This window comes from Pimephales promelas, chromosome 21 (assembly GCF_988280905.1).
Source record: "Pimephales promelas chromosome 21, fPimPro1.hap1.1, whole genome shotgun sequence".
NCBI lineage: Eukaryota > Metazoa > Chordata > Actinopteri > Cypriniformes > Leuciscidae > Pimephales > Pimephales promelas.
This window is the reverse complement of record NC_142789.1, coordinates 19,878,686-19,905,634: the sequence shown is the minus strand read 5'-3', so window position 1 is coordinate 19,905,634 and position 26,949 is coordinate 19,878,686. Positions and strand designations below refer to the sequence as shown.

Sequence of the window (26,949 nt, the reverse complement as noted above, 5' to 3'; positions counted from 1 at the left end):
GAAAAGCACTGATTTTATGTCAATGCATGTGCAAGTGTGTGTGCACATTTGTCAGTTTGAATAAATTAATTATGCTCATAAAGAATCCTGTCCTATAGAGTGTATTCTGCACAAACTGTTTCTCGCTAGATCAAGAGCTTTATGGGTGGGAGCCGTGTAATTGAAGAGCAGTTAAACTGGAGCCCTTTTGTGTGCTGAACTCCACCCACACCTTTTTGTCACTTGTTCAAGCAGCCTCAAGAAAGGCATGCAGTCTCTGCAACAGAATCCTTATGACTAAATTCCTCCTCATCAAGTTCAAATGTTTGCCATTATACTATCAAGAAAACAGATTAGTGTACATGTGAAAAAATAAAAAGGAAATAGTGTGAAAAGTTGCTTGAGAACGCATGAGGTATTTAGGTTGACCACCAAGACCACTGTAAAAATCACAGTGGCATTTGCTCATTGGGGTATCTCCTGGGTAAATAGGCAAGCACATTAGTAAAGCTTTGAGAGTTTTGTTGACAACCATAGAGAAAATAGAGTTTCTACTGATCCTGAAGACCTTAAATAGCTTGCTCAGGTGTGTTTGATTCAAGGTTGGAGCCAACCTCTGCAGGGACAGTGGCCCTCCAAGACTAAGTTAGGGGAACCCTGGTCTAATTCATAACAAAAACAAATATTCTCTGTTTATGTAATCTATATGAAAAGAGAGAGATGTCAGTTATTCTCATTTCAGCTCATTATCTTTTAATTTGATCACGCCCATGCGTGCTATTCAAAAACCAGTGTGATTTTTGAATGAAGTGAAACTTTTCAATGTGACTTTTCACGTTATTTTCTTTTTCTTTTTTCACAAGTATCCTGTTACCTTCCTGTCTGTAATAAATGTAGTAGCCTATCATATCTTTTTAAGGCACACTGTGCCTTTATCCCCTCCTGGTTCTGCTAAGGCTATTCTCTGCTAGTTGTGCTTCTCGGGCACTGGAAATATATCAGTTTAAATAGAATAATGACACCAAAAGCAGGCAGCATACAAGAATGCATCATACTAAGACATTCCCCCTTTTCTTGAGTCTAGCTCTGTATAACAAAAATTATATTTTTAGAAAGTGTCTAATAATAAGTCCAATCATTTCCTCATATCTAAAACAAAGAAATAATTTTCATATTCTTGAAGCCTAGGAATCTGCACCATTTAAAAATAGCTATACAATCAATGGCTGGTCTCCAAGCACTGAAAAAACAATGACATATTGGACTAAATCCATTGTTCCAAAATGAGGCCAAATGCCTTTTTTATTCAGTGCTTTTTTTTTTTTGAGAGTGCAATTTTGAAATTCCACCTTAGGTGTTTCAGTTTTAGATTACCCAAGACCATTCTGAAAGAACGGAAAAAAATGCAACAAATTTAACAATAATTCTCTGTGCCAAAGTCTCTTAGCTGCCATTTACTCCACAAAAAGCTGAACTCCACACAAAAAATAACATATTATTCTGAGTTTAAAACTTGAGAAACATTTGCCACACAAAGCCAGCAAGTTTAAAAACAGAATCTGAATTTGACTTAGACAACTTATTAGTATACTCTGGCTAGCTGATAGTGCTAAAAAAGCCACTTTATCTCAAAATAAACTGTGTTCCTCTCAGGGATTATATACAAACAAAAAAGGAATATCCTTGGAATAAAAGGTGAAAGGAGGTTGGAATAACAGGTGAAAGAGGGTTCAGGTGACGTAATGCCATTCAATATTGTGGAACAGCATGCAAATTGTTCGATAGGTGGGACTCGAGATTACGTAATTACCTGAAGGTGTGAAAAAAAATAAAGTACTTAGTTATACTAAAACAAATCAATTGTTCTTCTAAGTCAGTATTTACATCTCAAACATTTTCAACCATATATGCCCTACAACTAATTTAACTTGCATTTTTGTTGCATTTGAGTACAGAAAACATGCTGTGTCACTCTCAAACACAAATGCACAGAGTGTCAGCTGAGTACACACAAAAGCAAACAGGCATAGTTCCACGAACAGAATACACAAGGAAGGACACTGCCCTGCCCCTAAATAGAGAAGAGTGAACAGTGAACACACTTCATTCAAACAAAAAATACAAACTGCTGCACCTGTCAGAGGAATTATTTAGTTCTGTGAAGTGAGGTCACTCATTCCAGTGATACTAAAAGCTGGACATACACATTTGAATGAAAATAGATGGATGAAAATGGGTGGAGTTCTTCTGTCCCTTCCTGCTTCATGCAAATGCTTCATTCATGGTACTAACTAAACACCTTGAGAATGAACGCAGGGTTAGATCATAGGTTGTTAAAAACATAGGTTTACTCTTACGTGGCACTTACAAAAATACTTTACCACCTATTTATTTTCTTATAGAAGTCAAATTTGGCTCATTCATTTATTTTTAATGTTTGTTTTTCTGAAGCCCTGTGCAGGTTGCTTTTGCTCATTTTGAAGAGGCCAAATGACTAGAGTGGATCAGGCCTCCATCGGCAGAGGTCATAGTACAGCTGCTCAAGTCCATTTTACTTTTATTCTGCCTGGCTTTACGGATCAAGACCAATGCTGGCTTCATTTATCTTTGTGGGTAACGTCGTGTCAGTACTGATAGCTGGCCGCGTGTTAACAGATTGGTTACAGGAAAGCATTCAGATAGATGGCTGAAAGCCAGCAAAAAAGAGAAAAATAATTTGTATATTTATATATATATATATATATATATATATATATATATATAAGATATTTTTTATTGGAAAACAAGAAATGTTTGTGATTTTTTAAATCACCACAAAATCTGCAAACAGAATGTGGCAAATGTCTCTTGCTTTTCCTGAGATGATGACAACTAAAGCAGATAGTATTTAAGTGTTTTGGTTCAATGAAGGAATGCATCCAAATGTCTAGCCAAATTGTAGTAAGTCAGTATCATATGCATGACAATATGTGAGAATTCCACCCATTACTAATGGATAATGGGGTCATGACAATGGAGAGCATTGTTAGCACAACCATCAGCCTCTATTCATTTGGAACAACCCCCTTTACAATTAAAGCTCTCACAGGAGTGGTGGCCAATCAGAACACGAGTCGTGCCTCAGCGGGGGTGTGTGGCTTTGGGGTAAGTAAGGATAAGGGGTCTGAAATGCTGAACTACAACCCCCTTCCGAGAATTCTATCTATATAAAGCAAGAAAAGTTGACCTCTTTGGGATGATGCACCGCCTGCCTGTATGTGTTATACGGCTGTTTTTGTCCGCACTGCTGCTGAACTACTTCCTGTCTCAACGGACAGTGCTACCGGAAATTTCTACTCTGGGCGGGAAGTCTGTAACTGCCAAACAGCAACTGTGTTAGCAAAACAATAAATCTTCTTTCTAGAGAGGACAAATCTGACAAGCCCACTGTTTGCACACCCACAACCCCAAAGGCCTTATTCGGGACAAACGGGCACGGTGACAGCAACAGTGAGACGTGAACGGACATGTGTGAGAAGCATGTTTAAGAAGACACACAGAAGTAGCAGAATAGATGTGTGCTCAAATACTAATTCGCTTGTCTACAACCAGCTGTCAGCGTCTGTATTAATACTTCTTTCGAATGAACATCTCATTTTGAAATACAGAAACAACTGTAAAGATTTAGCCAGATAAAAAGATTAACTGTTCCCTGAGCCGATCTTCCGTGCTGAACATGATGATTTTATCATGGCGTATTCGGTCAGACAGGCAACAAGTTAAAGTCTTACTTTTAGTGTTTAAAAGTATCAATTTCAACGCATCTAATTTCCACTCAGGTCAGGCTGAGTGACTGGGTGGGAGCAGGGTCAAAGGTCACCTAACCACCTCAAAGGACGAAGTTGTCAAAGCGAGGTCTAAGGAGATGGGAATTGGGAGCCCTGAATGCCCAGATGTGAAAGGATTAGTTCACTCCAGAATTAAAATTGTGATAATGATAATTTACTCACACCCATGTCATCCAAGATGTTCAAGTCTTTCTTTCGTCAGTCGAAAAGAAATTAAGGTTATTGCGGAAAACACTGGTTCGGTACTTCCGCCTACATCACAGATGACCACCAACTGGACTAAATAATGTGTAGTCATGGACACACTGCAGATTTAGTGTAAGACAAGCATTTGTGGTTAAAAAAGTATATACATTTTTTTTAAATTAGAAAATGACAGATGGTTTTGCTGGATAAGACCTTTATTCCTCGGATGGGATCGTGTAGAGCCCTTTGAAGCTGCATTGAAACTGCAATTTAGAACCGTTGGTCCCCGTTGAAGTCCATTATTGGGAAAAATCCTGGAATGTGTTCCTTAAAAACCATAATATCTTTTCGACTGAAGAAAAGAAAGACATGAACATCTTGGATGACATGGGGGTGAGTAAATTATAAGGAAATGTTAATTCTGGAGTGAACTAATCCTTTAATGTTTGTTTCAGAGCTTAGTGGGGAGTAGGTAAGGACAGGATAAAAATAATGCTTTCAAGTTTTGGAGAAGATTAGCATATTAACAGTACAAACTGACAAGGTTGAGTCAATCACTGCATTATAAATGCCCCATCCTGAACAAATATGGGAATTAAATATACCAGAAAACACTAATTATATACCAGAAAAACTAACACTAATATAAAAGTGTTTCACATGGCTATGATCAAATAATGCAGTGATATAAAATAATGTCCAACTGTTATTTGTTGGCTCAGTTATGTTGGCCCATAAAATCCACAGTGTGTGCATTTGAATGTTTACAATGTGAATGGATTTGTTTTAAGATCTCTTAATGAACTTTTTGAAACGTCAAAGTTGTAGTTGCGTAGAGTAGACACAAGACAGTCAATTGAGAGTGCAGAACTGGCTCAGATTTTATTAAAAAATATCTTCATTTGTGTTCGAAAGATGAACGAAAGTCTTGCAAGGGTGAGTAAATCAGTTTTTGGATCAAATAAATAAATAAAAATGTGTCTTAAGAAACACAGCGTTTAAAACCAATTACTTAACTAGTCGGTAAAGTCACAACGTAACATTCTGTGACGGACGTCTATGTGAGACCTGAATGCAAACTTGCAAAATTATAAGAAAGGACCAGGGTTTAATCAACAAAGAAATGTAAGCTGTTTCCAAAAATTGAGCTTTATAAAAAAAAAATCCATAGATGAACAGTTCACAATAAGAGCCATAAGATCTATTTAGATAATGGTTAAATTCCCATATACCAACTTTAAGATGACTAGTCATTTTTTGAAAAGATATGGAAAATTGCTCATTTAATTTAGATGCATTACAGAAATCCTCATCCTAATCTTAACAAAAAACAAACCTGGAATAGAAAAGCAACTTATTGGCGTGTGAGACATGGCCTCAGGTTGACCACTGGAGATGGGTGCTTTTCACATTGAGCTCAAAGGTCTTGTTAAACACTGGTGCTAAACTGCTGTCACAATGCTACGTCCTCCCTTTGTCTGAACACTATTGTGTACCAGATATGCAAACAGGGGGAAACATCCTATTGTAAGATCTCTTTCTGGATCAAAGATAAACCTCAGGCTGTCAAAACATACATTTACACTCAGTAGCTGGAATAGACCATAATAGTGTCCATTAACTTCAGTCAGTGGTCTTATCATATTAGGAGTTTTTTTCAAAATGGTGCAAAACTAGAACACATCTGAAGAATTTTAAAACAAGCATCAAACTTCAGCTTCATAGAGACATGGCAATGTTAAAAGCGTCAAGTGTCCAATGTCATGCCCCTGCTCAGCTTCTGAACCGGGAACTCGGAGAGAGGAACAGAGAGCCATCAATACAACGGCTGATCAAAGTGTTACATCAAACGGTGCACACTCACAGAAGTCTTTCAACCACCTCTTTTCATCTATTTACACTTCAGCATCTGTGTCATAATCACACTCAGGGTGGAAAAAGACTACATTTTAATTTAATGAATTTAATTAATTTGTACATCTGTAACCCTGCACTAAACAGATGCTCTGTGTTATTCTGGCAGTGCAGCACCAGCTAAAGCAACATGCATCCACAGCTCACATTATGTGACTTCAATGCTTCGAACCACAGTAAAGGCGACAGAAGGTATTGTGGGATATCAAAAGAGGGTTCTGGTGGTTTCCTGTAACCATCAGCCGATATTCAGGAATTAGACCACATTCAATATCTGATACAAGACTGATTCTTGAATACTGGAACAAAATATCTAAAAACTAAGTATATAGTTTACATATCAAGGAATTATTGTGATTCAGCATGTTCTTCCATTTTCTCTCAAAATGTGCATTTGTCAGACTTAAAAAGACAACAACAACAAAAAAGAATGTGTCATTATGCCTTACATACATGTTTATTATAAAAAGCTCCATCTATTGAATTGTCACCAAACCATCATTTGGTAAATGCACAAATAATTTTTCCTGTAGTAAGTTAGAGTGCTTCTGCTAATAATAGGACAGTCTTAAAATTAGGTGGGAAATTAAAGTCTTAGAGAAATTAGATAATTAAAAATAATCTGTATCATTTGTATGAGTGTAAATATCACGATTGTGACAGAAAACAATATATAAGCACAGTTAAATTGTATACTAAACATACTTCTTATAAGATATTGTGATGTTGGAGTGAAATATGGAAAGCTCTTTCGGAAAAAGATAGCCTATGACACTGATACTATCTGATTTTATTTATTTATTAATTTTAATAAATATGTGGAGACCAAACACAGTGGACACGGTTGTAAAACATTAAAAAAGAGGCAGCCAACTAGCTGCTACTACTAATCATCTCTGATTAGCACTACTTAAGAACGGCGGGTAAATTTGTGAAACCTGTTTTGTTCCATGTCTCAAGATTACAGTAGGAGGAACACTAAATTAGCCAATAATCTGTGTTTATAGAGAAGTCGGTTCAAATCAAAGCAGTTCATACATATGGCCGAAACAGTTGGCCTCCGCCAGTGATGCTGATTTAATGACACGACTGAACTAACGACAGCAGCAAACTGAAAAACACATCACATTGACCGACTCCTCGTGAGTCGTGGGAAAATCGTCTCTTCATTCACACAATCTCAATATTTCTCTTCATACTAATTTATAGCCGACAACTTAAGCAAATTGAGAAATATTTATAGTTTCATGGTGAATAATAGTTAATGTACAGATCTCAAACTAACGTTAGTTGAGGGGCTAACGTACAAGAGAGACACCGCGCTAACTTCTCGTCAAAACTTGGTTAATTTTCCAAAAGAAAGACTCAAACTTACTTTTTCCCAGCCATTTCTTCTCACATTGTGCGGTTAAACCACAAAAAAGTATAAAAGGATAGCGTAAAGACGGTAAAACTTTATCTCCTCGGTCTGTCGGACGTCCAGCGCGAGGGCTTCGTGATATTGTTCACACAGTACTGAATGCTCGCGCGCCTGTGCTGGCTGCATGCGTGTGAGCTGGTCTGGGTGGCTGGGGGGTGTCTCCATGAACTCTCTCTCCACCCCCTACACAGAGATACTGAAACTCCAGTTTACCTGGCTGACACTGAGTAAATGTGACGCCCAAAAAGTTTAGTAAAACAAACTACATGTGGTGGAGAGTTTTTGTATTGGTTTATACCGCAAGACAGGTGCAAGTTCAGGTGGAGTTGGATTCATATATTTGATTGCCTGAAGGGATTTACAGAATCTAGGATTATTCAGAAAGCGCCACCTGCTGGCGAATAAGGCAACGCAACGGAGCACAAAATGTCTCTCAGTTATGATATCCTTTTGAAAAAGCACCATAAATGTAGAATAGTTTAGCTTAAGGCTGCTCTATCTGGTCTCAAAGCCTGGTTTTAGTTTTTTTTTAAATGGTATCCCATCCTAGCTCAAATGGGGTTCAGCTGATGTAGATGATCAGCTACATGGCCTACTGTAGGTGAACACAAACCACTCTAAAACCACCGAAACCAACACCAGCAAACCAGCTTAGATTTAGGTTTCAAAAACAAGATGAGACAACTGGACCCACATACATATCTTTTGTAAGTAAAACATAAAAATGTAGAATATTCATAAAAGGCACAAAAAAAAACTAGACTGGTTTAAATGGTCTCCCAGTTTGGATAAAGTCTTCGGATGGTCTCAGTCTACTGAGCTTAAAAGTGCCCAAAACCCCTGCAAACAAAACCAGTTAACAGACAAACATGAGAGACCAGCAAAGACCAGTACATTAGATTTAAACTGGTTTTAGTTTAGCAGTAGTTTCTTTCTAAAACATAAATATATATGGGGAATAGGAAAAAGCCGTAAACCTGGGTATTTAACACTTTATTCACCAACTACAATACCTTCATTGCTTTCCACATTTCAAGCCAATGGAAAACAGCAAAAAGGGAATGAATTGGTTTGGGATGACACCTACACATATATTTGAATTTAACTATTATAACAAATCATTACTCCAACACTGTTTAGTATGTTATATTCATAAGTGCATTCAGATAAACATAACACATTTGTTAGACTGAGGGTGCTCTCTTTTCAGAACATTCACGAAGAGAAACTCCCATATATTCAGTCTGGTAAAAATATAGGCTACTAATATTTACATTAATTGCACATACATTCAAATACATATTATGCAGCATTCAGTTCCAAGTGTTAACTTACAGTAGCACCATGTTTCAAAAAGCAACATTTCCATGAACGGAATCACATAAGTTGGTGACATTATTATTATTTAGCACAACATGTGTAAAGTATCATGACGTTTCCTTGGGATTTTCAGTTTGAGAGTAATATTACAATATCCACAGCAGCAACGAAGTCAGAGCATGTCGGCCCTCTATTGAACACAGTACCAGAGTCCCACATCACAGTCTTACAGGAATAATAAAGGAGTAGTGTGTTTATAGATGACAAGTTTATATCTCAATGATGAGTCATGTGAGTTTTCTTGTCTTATGAGAACAGTGAACGTGACTGATCTTAGCCACGAAATGTTAGGTGCCATGTTGGATAGATATTGGCTCATTAAAAAAAAAAAAAAAAAAAAAAAAAAAAATCCATCAAAGTCCCTTATGGTAAAAAGTTTCCATGGAAGAAGTCTTTCATTAAAAAGTTCCCAAAAATGTAGTGAATCAAAAACTGTAAATAGAAAAATGCATTGAGAGAGAAAATGAGATGGCCACACTGATATGACCCTCTCCGAATCCACACTTCATAATGGCTGGACGTTTGCAGAGTTCACTTGCTGTCCTCGGGTCAGGAGTTCATCAGTCCACATTCCTCACCTCTGTGCATCCTTCACAGTGGATAGTAGTGATAAACTAACCTACCCATCCTTCCCAAATTTGACCCCTGTGTAAACGGGCAATAAAAAAAATCTTAGTTCTGATAACAGGAGTCTAGGTTTGAGCAAAGTAAGAACAGCATAAAGACAAAAGAAAGTCATGTACAAAACGAGGACAAAGTGTAATTATGGCAGTGGGGCTGCACCGCTCTGTACTTTGTTAACACACTTTTTCTTATCAGTAATGAAGGACTCTTGTCGTCACGTGTGCATCTAAAGGAATGTCTGGAGAATTGAAAAGCTGCTCATGCAGTGAGGGACAGCATGCACACACACTGTATGACAGAGGGAGGAGGACTATTGAGGATTAGTGCTGATAACTGGCTGGCTGAATTATATTAAGCAGATGGTGTGTACAACAAACTCACATTGATTTGGAGGATGGTTTCTTCACTTTTGGCCTCTTTCGACGATGAAGCGGCCTGAAGCATGTGGAGAACACACACACAAGTTGGGTTTTCATTTTTTATGGGGACTTTCCATAGAAAATATCTTTTATATTGTGCAAACTTCTATCTCCTAACTCTCTCTACCCCTAAACACAACCCTAAAAAAACACTTTTTTATTGTATTTATTGTTTTACCATCCTCTCCATAAGCATAATGGTTTTTATACTGTTCAAACTGTATATTGTAGGACACAGGAGGTGTCCTCATAAACCGTGTTTATGTTGTAAAACACACACACACACACACAAACACAGGACATTTATTTCCCAAGATCCAGATCTGTTAAAGTCTTTATAACTAATTAATAGATAGTAAAGAGTAGGCTATATAATAATTCTTTGAAGTCTCATGATAAAAAAATAAAATAAAATAAAATACTATTAGGAATTATTATTTATTAATTATAATTATTTTTTATTATTATAACTATTAATTGTTATCATTTAAAATAAAAGTTATTTTTTATTTTTTTATAAGATTCAAATTCAAATGATTGCAAAGCTGAATTTTCAGCATCATTACTCTATTCCTCACATGATCCTTCAGAAATCATTCTAATGATCTAAAGATTTCCTGTTATTATCAATGTAGAAAACGGTTGTGCTGCTTAATATTTTTGTGGGAACCGTGATCAATTTTTTTCAGGATTCTTTTAATATAATATTTTTCAGCAGACATTAATTGATCAAAAGATAACATTTTTAATGCTACAAAAGATTTAATTGATCAAAAGATAACATTTATAATGTTACAAAAGATTTCTATCTCAAATATATACAGAACACATAGAAGATATAAACATATTAATAATATTATTTTTTAATCAGCCATAAAACATAAGAATGAAGCCATACCTATAATCATACAAAGAGTTTCTTTCTTTACCACCTGTGAGAGATATGAGTCACTTGGTTATAAATTGTATATTTGTTGGTATTATGTTGAAATGCAACATCAAAGCAAAGATTTTCCTCAAACACGTGGCATGACTCACCTGTCTCCTGATTGCACTCTTTGTGACCTTTGCAGCTGCGCAGTTTCATGAGCTCCTGGTGCATGTGATTCACCGCATCACGATCGAGCGTGCTCACGCCATTTATCAGCTGCAGTGGAAATTATGGGGGTTCCCATGACTACATGACAAATCTTATTAAATTATCAAAAATGGTAAAAGAGATAAAAATATAAAGATCTACCTGATAAGGGTCTCTGTTAAGATCAAAATACTCCAGGAAGCCAGTGGCAAACTCACAAAATAGGAAGTTGTGCGTCTCATTGATAGTCCTCAGACACCAGTAGGTGTTATTGTTGGCACTCGTGCAAGCACAAAACGTCCCCACTGACAACACAAAAAAGATTTAAGAGAAATTATATTATAAAAACTATTATGTAAATGTTTTGTGGCATAAAACAACTGGAGTGATGTGCTATACGGTACTTGTCCAGAAGGGGGCGGTCTGCCAGTGTTGGTTGTCATGTGTGAAGCAGGTGAGGCCAGGCATGCTGCAAGTGTCATTATTACGGAGGCGCTTCAGGAGCTTCCTCAGCTTCTTCCTGCGTTTCTGTTCTTTCATCAGCCACTGTTTCTTATCTTTGGAGGTCATTCCACTTAGATTAAAAGAATAGATGTCTTTAACTGTCTAAGGATGTTAGTTAGATTTCAACATTAGGCATTATCCTTCTGCCTTTTCTTGAAGTTAATGACAGATGATGAATGAAAACTTACTTGACAGAATGTATGTGCCCTGATTTGAGTTTGAACAGTGCTCTATTGTTGTACTGATACCTTTAAAGCAAATATTACATAATTATGTCAATTGTGTGAAAAAAAAAGATCAAGCCAACATTAAGCAGTTAATGAAAGTATAAAAAAGCTTACGTGTTTTGGTTGCATTCACACTCTTTTGGTCGAACCTGCTTTAGATGCCCTTTGACCTCTCTGAGGTTTTTTATTTTGGTCTGCAAAGTCTCAATCTACATAAAGAGCAAAAAGAGGTTAAAAGTAAAACCTAACCCAGCTAACTAAAATATTTTGTAAGAAGGTTTTGTTAAGTTATGGAAAATATTATTTTCGGAATCTTCAAAATGTCCAGTTTTTAACGTTTTAAAAATAGTTTAAACGTTTTTTCCGTTAAATGTTAAGGGAACATTCCGTTTTATAAGTTTGCAAACATTATGGGAACGTTACTTGTTTTGAATGTTCTCTGAAAAATTCTGAAACAAGTGGGAACATTTAAAAAAAAAGTTAGACGAACTTAAATGTTTCAATGTAAAGAAATATTTTTTGTGCTGTTTTGAGAAAATTATTAAAGACTGGATAACTTTCTACGTTACTGGATGAACATTTGATCGTAACTTTGAGGAAACTTTGTCTGAACGTTCATGTTCGTTGGGAAGGTGGTAAATTTAAGAATTATTTTGTTTTGTTTTTATTCAGGGTGTATTAGAACAATGTAACCATGATCTTACCTCATGCTCAATGTGTAGTTTGTGATCTTTCCATGCTTGTAGAGATTTATATAATCCACCATCACACCTGACTGTGTCATTCATCAGAATGGAGCATCTGAACAAAAAAGAAAAGCTTTACATAATAGAAACCACAGATTTGTTCATAGTTTTTCAACTGTTATCATCCACAGTAACTGAGTGTCTGTAATGAACCTGTAGGTGACTTTAAGAGCAGCAGGTGGCGTGAGGGTGTTGAAGTTGTTGTCTGCGGGTCCCATTCCGCTGTATTCTTCATTCTCTCCATACACTGCCTGCTTTCTGCCTAGCATAAGGCTGGTGTTCAGATTGAGGGGCTGGTAGCCCTTCTCCAGGTCCAGAGTGAACACATCTGAGTCCAAGTGATACGTGACAGAGCGGGCCCAACGATTCCGTGGCAAACTCTTCTTGGTCTTCAACTCTGGAATATTGTATATGGACTTTGTTACAGATACAGGTATATTATTGTTTAAACTACATTTTATCTACGACATGGTCTAATTTGATCTTTTATATGAACGCGATTCCTAAAAATGAAAGGAACTGGTATATTTTTGTCCTATTTGGAGTTTGAACGTATAAATCAACATCCATATATATATATATATATATATATATATATATATATTCTGCATTCTGCAAACTATCTCGTTTTTGTTCCAAGAATAAGAAAATAATGCAGATTTGGTATGACATGGGCAAGGTGGGCAATTTGTGTCAAAATTTAAATGTTGGATATGGTTTTGATGAGCATAATTGGTTAGCCCTTTTTGATGCCACTCTAGCTGCAAAAAGCATGTTTCTTCATTGGCTGCCATTTAAAACTAGCCAGGTTTTCTTTTATTTTTGCTATAAATAATTTTGCTACATACAAATATCTGAAATATTTCATTATATTATAGTAGATGTTTCCAAGTTCCATTTTGGGGGGTACTTAATACCTTAAAATACCTTTTTACCCTCCCCCAAATTTTAAACTTCACACTTCCAAAGAGTTCCAAACATTGTAACTGCCTCATGAGTGGGAACGCTAACAAACAGCTTTTTCCAAGCCTCCTTGGAACTAACCCCATTAATATTAATAATTTAAAATTGTGATTCAAATATTTATAACTGAATAGACAAGACAGGAAATAACAGGGAGAAGATCAGCAAAGGACCTTGAGCCAGGACTTCAACTCAACAGCTGTGCTATATGTCAAAGTGCTGCCTACAATGCTGTGGCATACACTATTATTAGTCCTGTCCATAAAAAAAAAAAAAAAAAAAAAACTATTCTGTAACGCACTCTTTTTGGTGAGTGCCTTCTTCCTCTTGAGAGGCATCTTGGGTTCACAATCACATTGGTCTGATGTGGAATGAGCTCTGTTGATCTCTCCCCTGCTGGCAGCCATCAGGCCCAGAGCACGAGGTGCATAGAGACCCGCCATCCCTTTACACTTATACAGCCTCGGCATACCAGTGGAATCCTCAATACACTGCCACTTCTGCACAGAGGAGGAGTGGTTACTTAGAAAGCACTAGACAGATGGCAATCACTGGAAATAATCAAGGGGATATGCCATGGTAATTGAAAGGGAATATTTACCTGCCCTGGTTGCTCACAGGGAGTCTGGTACTCAGCTCTTTGACACAGGTCTCTGACCCGCTGAAACTTTGGCAGCGAATTTTGTTCCACCTCTTTGCCATCTGCTAGCTTATGCAGAGGCTTCCTGTAGATCGGAAAGAGATCACATCAGGTCGCCATTCAAAAACAGCAAAGAATTAGATACAGCCCCTATTCGAAATTTGTAGATGTGTCCGATGTCAGTGTGCCATCTGGTGCCTCTCTAATGGAGTCGTGTCTAATCAATTTCTGGGGTTACAAATCTTTTTCAGAGCGATACAGTGTAAGAGTTTGTGATACGGAGTTCAATTAAAAATGCATGGGTTCATCTGGCCTGATCAAATGTACTCACCCCCTCTCTACAAGGAATGAATCCCTCCACACTTTCACCTTCTTGTAATGAAACCTGGTAAAACTGGAAGAATATAATGAGGAAAAATGCTGTTTTTTTATTGTAAGCATGAAATGTTTATTTTGGTGGATTTTAGCACCTGTTGACAGGTTGTTCTGTTTCCAACAGCTTGAGGATGGACTTGCCATCCATCTCCAGTGGAATATCCACTCCGGCCATGTCCAGCAAGGTAGGGGCTAGGTCAACATTCAGGACTATGTGAGGATTACTGCAGGAGATCACAAACTTAGAATCAATATTGTGTTATTTTTAGCATTTTTCAGTAAAGTTGTGAGCTTAATGTCTTTGACTCACATGCCACCTGCCTCCACATTCGGCCCTCTGAGGTAGAAGGGGATTCGAATGTCAAAATCATATGGCATTGATTTGCCCTTCACCAAGCCAAACTGGCCAATGTGATAGCCATGATCAGACATGTAAATCATGTAGGTGTTATCAAGCTCCCCCGTTTCCACCAACATATTGTAAATCTGTGGGAGGGAATAGTAAACAGCATGTTACAACTTTTAGGCTAGTTACACACATCCATTTCTAAAATTTTCTGTACATTTCAAAGGCATCTCTCATATGTGTTAGATGCTGATGTGCCTCAACAATCAGAATCACCTTTATTGCCAAGTACTGTGGGTTTACATGTACAAGGTATTTGTCAAGGTATTTGTCGGGTTTGCTAGTTATTCTAGTAAACTAACAACAATTATTGCTTTCATAAAACAGTTTTAAACGTAAATATTGTGTAACTTACACTAGCATTCAACATTTTGGGGTAGGTTTTGTTAATGTATTTGAAAAGTTTATTTAATACTTAAATAAAATACAGTAATATTGTGAAATATGAATACAATTTAAAATATTTTTTTCATTAGTAGTTTTCTATTCAATCATTTTATTTTCTTTAATAGTTTACAATTTGAATATATTTTAAAGCGCAGTTTATTAATGTGATGGCAAAGCTGAATTTTCAGCATCATTAATCTAGTCTTCAGTCACAAGATTCTTCAGAAATCAATCTAATATGCTGATTTGGTGCTCAAGAAACATTTCTTAATTATTATCAATGTTGAAAACAGCTGTGCTGTTCAATATTTTTGTGGAAACCTAAAATAAAATAGAAAATTTAAATCACTTTTAATCAATGTAATGTGTTCTTTCTGAATAAAACTATGCATCTCTTTAAAATACTTACTGACCCTAACATTTTTAACAGTTACGTACACTTGACACAATATTGCCAGTTTCTGTTTGAACATTTTTGCTCTGCCAATGGAAATGGTTTCAATCGAAGTCACAGAAGAACAATTGTGTATCTCAAAAGCAATAATCAATAGTTGGCGTGTCTTTCCTAAATCTCAATCTGTGTTTTGAATGAATCAGTTCAGTGAATGATTTACTGACTTACTCATAAACGGTGACTTCTTTGTTCATTGCTGAATGAATCATGAATTTTTTTTTAATGAATTATTAAAATTACTCACTCATTCAGTCAATTACTAATGATGTAACCTGCAGGAGTCGTCAATGAAAAATTTACACTACTAACGGACAGATCGGCGGAGTGATTAAAACATATAAGTACTGTCAGCACTCTTATAACACCACATAGACAAAAAAAAAGATTATGTATAAGGACTGGAACTAACTTCTATATAAAATATGATCTATGTGCTATATTGTAAAGTTATCATGATATCAGTGACCTTCTCAACGCTGTCATCCACTGAAAGCAGGGTCTGCAGCCTTCTTCTCTGTAACATATTGGTGAACTGCATGTGCACAGGCTTCATGGGTCCCGTGTAACGCAGGATCCAGTGCTTGTCTTGGTTAGGGGCGTGGTTGTAGCTTGGTGTTCTGAGTGGGGACATTTTCAGAATTGTTAAAAGCTGTTTTCTGTGCCATTGGAAGAAATGACACATTTGTTATACACTTTGCTGTCTATGAATAAAACTTAACATTTTTAACAACAATATTTAGTCACAGTCTTACTTATTATGCATAACATGAGTGTTCAAACGTCTGTTAATGGAGAAGATTTGTATGCAATTCATTGTGTGCTGCTGGTGCTGAATAACATTGCTGAGAAATTTCATTGTGCTGTATTCTGAAGTCATGTTTCATATTGTAAAGGCCAAAGCATTGTCTTCTTTTGGTTTGACATGTTTGAGAAGACTGATTTGCATAAATTTGCATTGTATATTTCAGCTGCAGCTTGATGAATCAGCCATTAAAATGATAACTTAAAAAAACAGTAAAATAACAGTGCACTTGTGATTGCACATGTGTTTAGATATAAAAGTATGCTAATTAAGTTTATGCACTAGCAAAAGACTTTATAGCTCTAATGGGCACCTATGAATGAATACCGATGCAAATAATAAATCATGATATTATAATAATAGCACTGTATATTTCTCTCTTGAGCCTATTGTATAAACTCATTTGCTGGAGGCACTATGGAAACAATTACAGTACACAGAATACATAATCAAACCTCTGTTCCTGCAATAAACCAAGAAAGTAAGTCATAAGAGGTGGTTCATTAAAAGTACCAAATGTGTAATGAGAATAGTTGCTAAAGTACCATACAGCGATCATTATTTATTAGGCTGTCGTATCTCAAATGTCACGGGAACATTTGATAAAGTGCTGGAAACTGAGAAATTTAAACCGAATGAGATTTATGAAGCTATAACCTCATGCAGACTGTGAATTCTCATAGTGAGCGAGAGAGAGAAAGAGGTTCTTACATGTGTTGAGATGCATTAGGGAAGGCGCTGCTGTACTGAGGTGCTGCGTCTTCCGGCCCATGGGGGGCAGCGTGGCTCAGGACCATCATCACAGGCCTGTGCGGGTACATCCTCTTTGACATACGGAAGTAGTTGATACTGTCATTTGTGATTACATCCGTGAGATAGTCCTGTAAAATAAGTCATATTAAAAGGGAAATCTGTCTGATACAAGAAAGTATCAATATGTGTTTACTAAACACATACACTACTGTTCAAAATTTTGGGGTTGGTAAGATTTTTTTTTTTCATTTTTGAAAGCAGTCAGGGCGATTTGAGAGGATTCCTTCATGAATATAAAGTTGAAAAGTGCAGCATTTATTACAAATGAAATCTTTTTGTAACATTGTGAATGTCTTTACTGTCACATTTGATCAATTGAATGCATCCTTGCTAAATAAAAGTATTAATTTATTTTAAGAAAAAAAAAAATCTTACCGACTCTTGCACATTGGTGTATAATTTAATCCTAGATCGTATTTGTCAATTATTATGTTCAAAGATTCACCAATATTAAAACTTTTAAATAGAGGAAATGAGCATGCATAGTTAAATAATACTCAATATCTTAACCGATCTGATATCAATACATTATGCGTCTTTAAAGGAGTAGTTCACTTTCAAAAAAACTTTGGCTGATAATTTACTCACCCCCATGTCATCCAAGATGTCCAAGTCATTCTTTCTTCAGTCGAAAAGAAATTAAGGTTTTTGATGAAAACATTCCAGGATTTTCCTCCATATAATGCACTTCAATGGGAACCAAGCGGATGACGATGGACAGACGATGAATAAGGGTTTTATCAAGCGAAATGATTGTTTATTTAAAAAAAAAAATAACAAAGTTTAAGTTTTATAAGCTCAAATGGTCGCCTTGCTCTGTTCTGTGACACGCGTTCGTTACTCTCTTGTTCGAACTCGTTTATCAAAATGAACAAATCTTTTTTCGTGTCATTTGGTTCACTCAACGAAGGAAATGAACGAGTTGACTCAGGAAAAAGATTCATTCATTTTGATGAACATGTTCGAATAGGAGAGTCACAAACGCGCATCACAGAACAGAGCAAGGCGACTATTTGAGCTTATAAAACTTAAGCTTTTTTTTTTTTTTTAAATGAGCGATCATTTCGCTTGATAAGACCCTTATTCATCGTCTGAAATCATTTAAAGCCCTTTGAACAGTTTACAGTTTGCACTGAAACTGTCATTTGGACCTTGAACCGTTTGGTTCCCATTGAAGTCCATTATATGGAGAAAAATCCTGGAATGTTTTCATCAAAAACCTTAATTTCTTAATTAATTTCTTAATTTCATCAAAAACATTTCTTTTCGACTGAGGAAAGAAAGACATGGATATCTTGGATGACATAGGGGTGAGTAAATTATCAGCAAAAGATTTTTTAAAAGTGAACTACTCCTTTAAATATGTTGGGTAAATACTGTGAATGAGCTAAACTGATATGACAGTTTTACACTTGGTCTACTGTGTGTAGGGAAATTTCACAATACAATGTTCAGACATGTTCTTTGAAAAGAGATAGCGGACAACCTTCGGATACTCTGAGCCATGCTTTTCTCGGACACCGTTCCGGCACAGTGTGTAGTTGTAGAAACGAGAATTCTTCACAAGAGCTACCCATTCTCTCCAGCCAGGAGGCACATAAGAGCCATTATACTCATTCAGGTATTTCCCAAAAAAGGCTGTAACAGAAATGGATTATTTTGAGATCAAAATGCAACTTCAGTATTGCAAAAATACTGCATATCCAGATCCATGCTGTTTACTAACCTGTCCTGTAGCCTGAATTGTTGAGGTGGACAGCAAAAGTGTGCGGTTCATGGTGGGCCTGCCAGGACGGTGATGAGCAGTTCTCGTTGTTGGTGTAGGTGTGGTGGTTGTGCACATATTTCCCAGTCAGGATGGAGGATCGAGAAGGGCAGCACATCGGAGTGGTGGCAAACGCATTGGAGAAGTGGGTGCCGCCCTGCATCATTATGCGCTTTGTTTTGTTCATGGCCTGCATGGAGCCTTTAGGGAAAAATGGGCAATATATGTAGATTGGAAAAAGAGGGAGACAGAGCAAAAGAGATCCAGATTGTTTTATGTAACAGATGCTTGACCATAAATTTCCTCCCTAAAAGGGTTTGAGTGAAAAGCCTGAACAAAGACCAGCAGTGAGGCCATTATGTTGCCACTTCAGTGATTAAAGTGCCAAAAAATCGAGTTGAAAAACAGGATGTTTGGCACAACTGACCTCAGCAGTTGGCCGATGCCACTGGAATGAATTTGTAAGATGCCCTTCTCCAGAGAATTTAAGTAAATTATATGATAATTGTAAATCATACACATACTTGATGTCACACTGTGCACAAATTCACAATATGTACCCACACACAGAGAGAAATGCAAATAGGCAACACACCGAGTTCAATGTCTTGGTCATCAGTAAGAATGAGAATGATGTTTGGACGAACGTTTCGTCGATCCCTCTGAAGACGAGACCTCAGCTTCTGGCCAGAGAGGTACATGGTTCCATCCGAGGGGCAGAGGAACGTCAGGATGAAGACAAGGAGAAGGGTGGCCGGTCTCCACCCAACTGCCATGACTTTAACCTGTCTTCACGGTTTCTTCTCAACCTGGAGAACAAAACAAGAGTAACTGTCAGAAATTAAATGTCTCATCAATTTTGATAACAGTTTTGCTGCATAATATTTTTGTGAAAACCCGTGATACTTTTTTTCAGGATTGAAAGTTCAAAAGAACAATTATTTGAAATAGAAATGTCTTTACTGACACTCATGATTCATTTAATGAATACTTTTTTTTACAGAAAAATCTTACTGATGCCAAACTTTTGAATATTAGTGTTTGTTGTTCATTCTCTAACACATACACAGTTAGAAGATCTGTGAAGAATAATGATTTTTTAGATATATAACATTAACTCGAACTGGCATTCACCGACAGTTGGTGCACACACACACACACACACACACACACACACACACACACTCCTTCTCAAATGACCCTCCACTTCTACTCCTTTGGGTTTTTGCTCACAATGGGCAGAGTAACTGAGGAGCTCGTCCATATAAATGATCTTATTTATGATGCTTGGCATTAATTAATCATTAATGATGCATAGAGACCAACTCATTCCCCAAGTGTAACGATCGGATCAGTTGAACACATGGCAGTTGGTGTGGATGATAATGACAGCGGGCTACAGGCCAAAAAGGAGAGAGGGTGAATGATTCGGGCCAAAGGTTAGAAGTGGAAAGGGTCATTATTAGAGAAGACAGTTGGGTGTTAATGAATTGAAATGGGGAAGGGATGTTATACAAATTGGTTATGGAAATGCATGTTTAGACTGACCTCATAGCCATGGTTGGGGCAATTTTTTATGAAAAAAAAATGCTTTAGGGATTGTCATGAGGAATATGCTAAGCATTATCGTAAAGGTCAACAAAAGAAAAAAAGACATGTAATTAATTCACATAATCTACAATGAATTTGCAATGACAATTCTGGAAATTAATAAATAATTGCATAAATACTAAACAGCTGCAGAAATGTTATTTACCAGTGTAACATTTCGAATAAATCTTTTAAAGTGTCCAAAAATATTGTTCTCAAATCACTTTTGTATTATCATTAATCAATATAATAATTGTGATTATCTTTTTACTACTATTATCATGCAGTCCTACAGTGGTCTTAATCATATGAAATATTTTTTGAAAGTTAATAAATCCTAGTTATGCACAATTATATTTATTTGCATTTTTTTTTTCATGTACAATTTGCTTTGTTTTCCCCTAATGTCCATGTTCCTATCATACCAGACCAATGGAGAAACACAATATAACTGAATTTGTTGACTAGTTTGCTGCCATATTCACAACCCATTACCAGTGTTTTTGATTGACTGATGCAGAAGAGAAACATTTCCTCTGTTAAATCAGTACTACTCATACAAGATGAAAATTGCAGTCAATTTGCCAAATCAGTACAAGCGCAAAACACTTCACCTCTAACACACCAGAGTTTTGGGATAAAAGCCACAGCAGTTGTTCTTTGTCCTCAGAGGAGGTCAAACAATATAACTAATAACTGATAGTCAAATACAATGAAAGGATTGTGTAGCTTCTTAACACAGCATTAACCCAACACACCACCCACTGTGATGGGTTACATTCAGAAAGGAGCATGAGCTAAGACGGGAATTACTGTTTGTTTTGGAGACCACAGGAAACCCATCTCCCTCAGTGTCATCTCTTGAAACTAAACCCACATGGAAGTATCCCTTTCATGAAACTCCATGCCATCTTAATTACAGCTTATTTTCTTCTCATTCAAATCACACAGGTAACAAAAAAGGTTACAGAACAGTCTGGTGATTTTCAGCAGGTAAAATTCATCCCATCTTACCTCAGAGCGGACAAGGCCAAACGTGCTGTAGATCCAGGCACCCTGTGGTCGTCAGGGCAAAGGTGATCACACAAACTATCAACGAAAACTTTCAGGGTCTCCCACTGCTTGTCCCTGGACCTTCTCATCTAAAAGGTATATTATTAATCTTATTGTGTATATGACAGCTTTCTCTCCTTCATCTATGCTCTTCTCGTCACTCTCCCTCTCTCTCTCTTTCCGTTTCTCCCAACATCTCCTCTTACCCTCACAAACACTCACACAGCTGCATTCAGTCCATGTTAATTCCTGTTCTCTCCTCCGTCATTGTTCTCTCTCAGGGGAATGGATGAGGTCTGACCTTGGGGGTCTCCTGTTTTAAATTCTCTTGGCTGCTCTGTTTACCCCGGGCCCCTCCTCTCCTCCTTGTCCCTCTCCAGGACTCATTGCTGGCAATTGATAAAAACAACAGCTTGAGAAAAGAGTTCAATCTTAAATGGCTCTAGCAGGACAAACAGGAGATGTTTTGTCATTAAAAGCAAGTTAATTGCGACATACTGATCGCAACATTTTTTAACAGTTGCATGGTGATGGGAGAGATAGGTTGTTTGATTACCGCCACAAACAACTGAGAATAATTCTTGACAAGGGGCTTGAGGTAAAATGGTGCCAGTATCAGATGCTCTGTATCTGATCTACTATTCTGCTTGCCAGCATGTCCTTTAGCGCTGAGCTCCTGTTATTGCTGCTGTCAGCGTTTTGCACAGCTCGCTTTGTAAATTGGGTTGACATGATATGGTATGACAAACCTAGGGATATTATAAACGCCTCAGTAAAACAATTTTAAACATATCACATCTCATTCAAATGTGCAAAAATGCAAAAACATTTAGCAATTTGTGGCTAGTTGTGAAAAGTTAATTTGAATAAAAAAAAATCCAAAATAAAATAAAATTGAAAACAAAGTTGCAATTTAAACGATATATTAGGGCTGTCAAACGATTAATCGCGATTAATCGCATCCAAAATAAAAGTTTGTGTTTACATAATATATGTGGGTGCACTGTGTATAATTATTTTGTTTACACACATGCTTGTATATATTTAAGAAATATTTTCATGTATATACGATTTATATATGATTTACATTATAACTATTATAATTAATATTTTATATATAAATATATTTTTTTTCTTAAATATACATGCATTTGTGTATATTTATATGTATACAAAATAATTATACACAGTGCACCCACATACATTATGTAAACATAAACTTTTATTTTGGATGTGATTAATCGCGATTAATCGTTTGACAGCCCTAATATATATATATAAACTGTCAAAAACATTGTTGGTATATATATATATATATATATATATAAAAACTGTCAAAAATATTGTTGGTTTAACTTAAAAAATGAAGTAACCTGGCTGCCTTAAAAATGGAAGTTCATTGAAATGGAAAAATTTAGTTAATACAATGAAGGAGAATTTAATCACCAGAAACTTAAAATATTATGTTATCTGAACTACATAAATTATTTAAGTTGATTTGACAAAAGAAATAATGTTGTGATTACAAATCATGAAAATATTTTTTTACAGTGTGTGTATATATATATATATATATATATATATATATATATATATATATATATAATTACAATTTTCATAACCCATTGGCAAATATTTTTTTTTTAAGCATAAATGTAGCAAAAGTGTCCAAGGTTTCTGTTTACAACGAGTAGGTTTATGGTTAAGTAAAACTTACATAAAACCAGAACAAAATGTGTAAATAGCATTAAAATAAATACATTTATTAAGAACTTTTTTTGCAGGGTGATATTTAATCTAATTGTGTCTTTTTGTTTGCATGAATTGCAAAATAACTGTTTTTTTAATACTGTCTGTATAAAATTTTGCATGATAGTTTTGCATGATATATGACTTTGTCCAAAAGCTAATTTTACAAACCGGATGGTTTCAATAATAAAAAGCCACACAAAATCGGACCAAAGAAAAGTAGCTCTTTCTGAATGCAGGTCCTACTGAACGACAGTATGCTTTTTACAGAAGGTCTCGGACATGGCAGAACAACATAAACTGCTAAGAGCCATTTGACACAGGTGAAATAGAGTGCACTTGACCCAACTTTCATGCCCTGGGCCTCCCAAGTACCACCATCACTCTACTTTCTGCCCTTATAACTATGCTGGCATGGCTTGGGGAATGTGCGTCCACCCTCTGATTCAGTATGCAAACTTTCCAAAGTCTCCTTGAATGTGCCAACAGCAGTTGGTATTCAGATGCAAATGGTCTGACAAGCCTCTTTCATGGGGAAGACCTTTATCTGCCAGCCAGTTTAAAGTGAGGTGGGGGGGGGGGGATATGTGGATTCTCCAGTTGAATACTGTACATCAGGACCTTTTGTGGCAAACTGTGGCCAAAGGGACTTGCGTCAGATTTGGTCAACATCAGTATCCATCATTCCCTACTTGTTTGGAGTGGAACATATACGCCATGGCACCTACAACAATTGCTTCGCGCGTTTTATTGATGCCATGAGCAGTTGCAGGGGCGGCATTTTCCGAGAACAAATATTGAACACACAATTATCATGAGCAAATGGTGTTTTCTGCCTTGATCAGCAATATGACAAACAGCAGAAAAGCTGTATGTCAGCAGTGTGTGAACACAGAGGGCTTCTAAATCATGCATTTACTTATTAGACTGGTCAGAGTCAACACCTCAAGTCTTGTAAACATCACTGACATGTAACCCTCAGATTTACATCACAAGACTATGCTGACAAGCAGCAAAGTGCCAATGAGAAACATAGTAATGATACCCTCATATCACGTTTCAACACCATACATAACTTGATATCTTGATATAATATTATTGTTTTGACTTCCCAATGCACAGGACACAAAAATGGTGACAAGAATTAAAATATTCATGATTCCGAAGCTGAAAATACAGAATTATTTTAGATGAAAATCAGGACACGCACATATTCCCCCATTGCATTAATATACATTATATTCAACATTACACATTACAAATGCTGGGTTGTCTTAACACAATTTTGGGACAAATATGGACAAACCCAAACGTTGGATTTAAAATGTAATTTAAAAATGTAACCAAACGGCTGGGTATGTCCATATTTGACCCAAAATATTTGACACTTAAACTCTGTAAACTTAATTTTTTATTTTGGGTGAACTATAAACAATGCAGATTGTCACTGCATGATACATATTGTTGCATTTTTTTATTGCGATTTATTATATTGTGACACGATATATTGGTTACACCCATATAAAGCATCGCTTTACATGTCACAGAGGACGGCTCAAGTAGTCTACCTACATATCAAAATATCATATCATATTCTCGCTGTTATAATAGTATACCCACAAGACAAGAACAATATGCAAGTTAACATGATTTTGGCATGAAATATTGTCTACCAACCTTTAAATTGTAAACCTATATTCCATTTCAATTGCCATAAACCTTTCAATTCGCAAACAACTGTAATCTCGATGACTTCTTTTTACAGTTTAAAAAATAATCAATGCTTTAAAAAAATTATAAAATGCTAATTAATAAATAATTATTGTTTGTGCTCTATATTGAGATCAGAATACTAATAGAAGTTCTGTATAAGCATATAAAATCATGTTTTAAAAATGTACCACTTTAATCCAGCTTCCTCCTATAGCTGGGCTGAGTTAATCTGAGTGAGTTAATGATAAGCCTCTTCTGTTTCAGCTTCAAACAAGACCAAAGAAATGTCAGAATAAGCGTTAACTACCATAATCGTCTGATTGTTATCACAGTGATTGATAATGGACAGAGCCTTGTTTAGATGCTTCCTCGGAACACAAATGACACTAACAATTTTCAAAAATGGAGGGAAAAGAAGCGAAATTCAAATGCATCAAAGATAAGATTTTTTTTAGCTGAATCTGACTGAAATTAGTTTTGAACTAAAGATGTGCACTATAGTGTTTTGTAAGGCTAAAAATTAATCAACAAGACAGGAACCATAGGTACTGCTAATTATTGTTGCCCCAACTAATTGCAACATCTAACCGGTGACTGATTAACAAATGATATGTACTCCTGCCGTCAGGAGCAGAGGAACCTAGTTCCCGTCCTCCGTATCCGTCAGCAACCATATGGCATGCACTAGGCAAGCGTGGTGGTCCTGATCCCTGTGGCCAATAGGGGATATTATTTGTAGGAGTCACCCTTGAGTCTAAGGCCACTTTATCACCCTTCCGTATGTCCTGTGACAGAAGGACAGAGGGGCCACATAAAGTGGGGTCCAAAAGTCTCAGAACGAAGGTAGGAATTTTGGATTCAAAATTGAATTTTAGGGAAAATAGGGAATGTTAAAACAAAGAAACTTTGGAGCTCATGGAGCTTGCATGCTTCTGCCTTTAAAGCAAATGGGGGAAAAACCCCCCTTTAAAAAAAATCTAATTAATGAATTTTTTTCAATACAACTTTTTACTCAAATCATTATGTAGATAATATAACACATACTGACAAAACTGGAATAAGTAAATGCTATACTTAGTGGTAGACCCCAAAATCTTGCACACAATCAGCAGTGTTGTGATTGTGCCTCTAAGCATTTCATGTGGATCCCAGATATCATGGTCTTAACAAGCAACTTGACGAGAGAACAGTTTTTGGTACATTTTTCAACCTCAAAAAAGGGTTTTTCCACTGCTATCCGCCAGATAAATCCTTTAAGATTTATCTTTCCTAAAGCACTGGCTCCACTCATCCGATTCTGACAAAAGAAGTAGATGAAGCGAGACAGATAGAAATAAAAAGAGAGGGGATTGCTTCATTTACATATTAGGAAGTAGAAGGAGAAATTGTGCCTTAGATTTTTCATGGTATTGAAACTGAGAGCAGGACCACTGCACATCAATATCATAAATGCATTGTATCCATATTAAAACTCAGAATAGCATACAAATGCATTCAATTAATTTATATGTTTTAATACATGTGACGACTACTTTGAGTCTGTAGTGAAAGATTTGTTTGTTTGTATTGAATACTTAGTATCAGCTTTCAGCTTTCCTTACAATCTGCTTTCTGCCACAGGATGCCAGTATACGTCATTCATTTTCTTTTAATTACTTCCAATTTTTCTTGTCTCCTCTAAATGACTTGGGGGAGAGGGTAAGGGTAATGGCCCTGACTTAATGATGATTACAGTCAGACAGTATTGGTTTCTTATTTCAGTAAGCTGGCTCAGAGGTGAAAAAAGAAACACATCAATCTTTTTGTTCACACAGTAAATGCAGTGTGCATTGTGCCTCAAACAGAAATGACAAGATTCCCTTCACCAAAATCAATGTAATAAAACCCTAATAAAAATGGCTAACTAACAATATAGCTGACCTCCGTTACACTCAC

The 26,949-nt window shown here is 36.4% G+C and overlaps 2 protein-coding genes across 5 annotated transcripts in view; both read right to left on the bottom strand.

Moving 5' to 3' along the window:
• The window catches only part of arhgap46a (Rho GTPase activating protein 46a), a 35,945-nt gene extending 28,319 nt beyond the window's left edge, over window positions 1-7,626 (bottom strand). The window contains exon 1 of the mRNA XM_039673987.2: window positions 7,282-7,626. Within this exon, the coding sequence (XP_039529921.2) occupies window positions 7,282-7,295 (14 nt within the window). The 5' untranslated portion in view covers window positions 7,296-7,626. The remainder of the gene's footprint in view (window positions 1-7,281) is intronic.
• Window positions 7,627-8,303: 677 nt separating this feature from the next.
• Window positions 8,304-26,949, bottom strand: part of sulf2a (sulfatase 2a) — a 38,230-nt gene continuing 19,584 nt past the window's right edge. For 2 of the 4 annotated variants that reach the window (XM_039674001.2, XM_089125137.1), the window contains 20 exons: window positions 19,505-19,718; window positions 18,871-19,110; window positions 18,631-18,782; window positions 17,043-17,212; window positions 15,996-16,146; window positions 14,593-14,768; window positions 14,378-14,506; window positions 14,239-14,301; window positions 13,869-13,992; window positions 13,569-13,767; window positions 12,458-12,701; window positions 12,263-12,359; window positions 11,673-11,767; window positions 11,520-11,579; window positions 11,232-11,401; window positions 10,990-11,132; window positions 10,788-10,896; window positions 10,648-10,681; window positions 9,712-9,765; window positions 8,304-9,351 (listed from right to left, as the gene is read on the bottom strand). In XM_039674001.2, the coding sequence (XP_039529935.2) occupies window positions 9,321-9,351; window positions 9,712-9,765; window positions 10,648-10,681; window positions 10,788-10,896; window positions 10,990-11,132; window positions 11,232-11,401; window positions 11,520-11,579; window positions 11,673-11,767; window positions 12,263-12,359; window positions 12,458-12,701; window positions 13,569-13,767; window positions 13,869-13,992; window positions 14,239-14,301; window positions 14,378-14,506; window positions 14,593-14,768; window positions 15,996-16,146; window positions 17,043-17,212; window positions 18,631-18,782; window positions 18,871-19,110; window positions 19,505-19,685 (2,622 nt within the window). In that variant the 5' untranslated portion in view covers window positions 19,686-19,718 and the 3' untranslated portion in view covers window positions 8,304-9,320. Of the gene's footprint in view, window positions 9,352-9,711; window positions 9,766-10,647; window positions 10,682-10,787; window positions 10,897-10,989; window positions 11,133-11,231; window positions 11,402-11,519; window positions 11,580-11,672; window positions 11,768-12,262; window positions 12,360-12,457; window positions 12,702-13,568; window positions 13,768-13,868; window positions 13,993-14,238; window positions 14,302-14,377; window positions 14,507-14,592; window positions 14,769-15,995; window positions 16,147-17,042; window positions 17,213-18,630; window positions 18,783-18,870; window positions 19,111-19,504; window positions 19,719-21,513; window positions 21,743-26,949 lie in introns of those variants that run through there. The other 2 variants (XM_039674002.2, XM_089125138.1) reach the window with 2 other exon arrangements.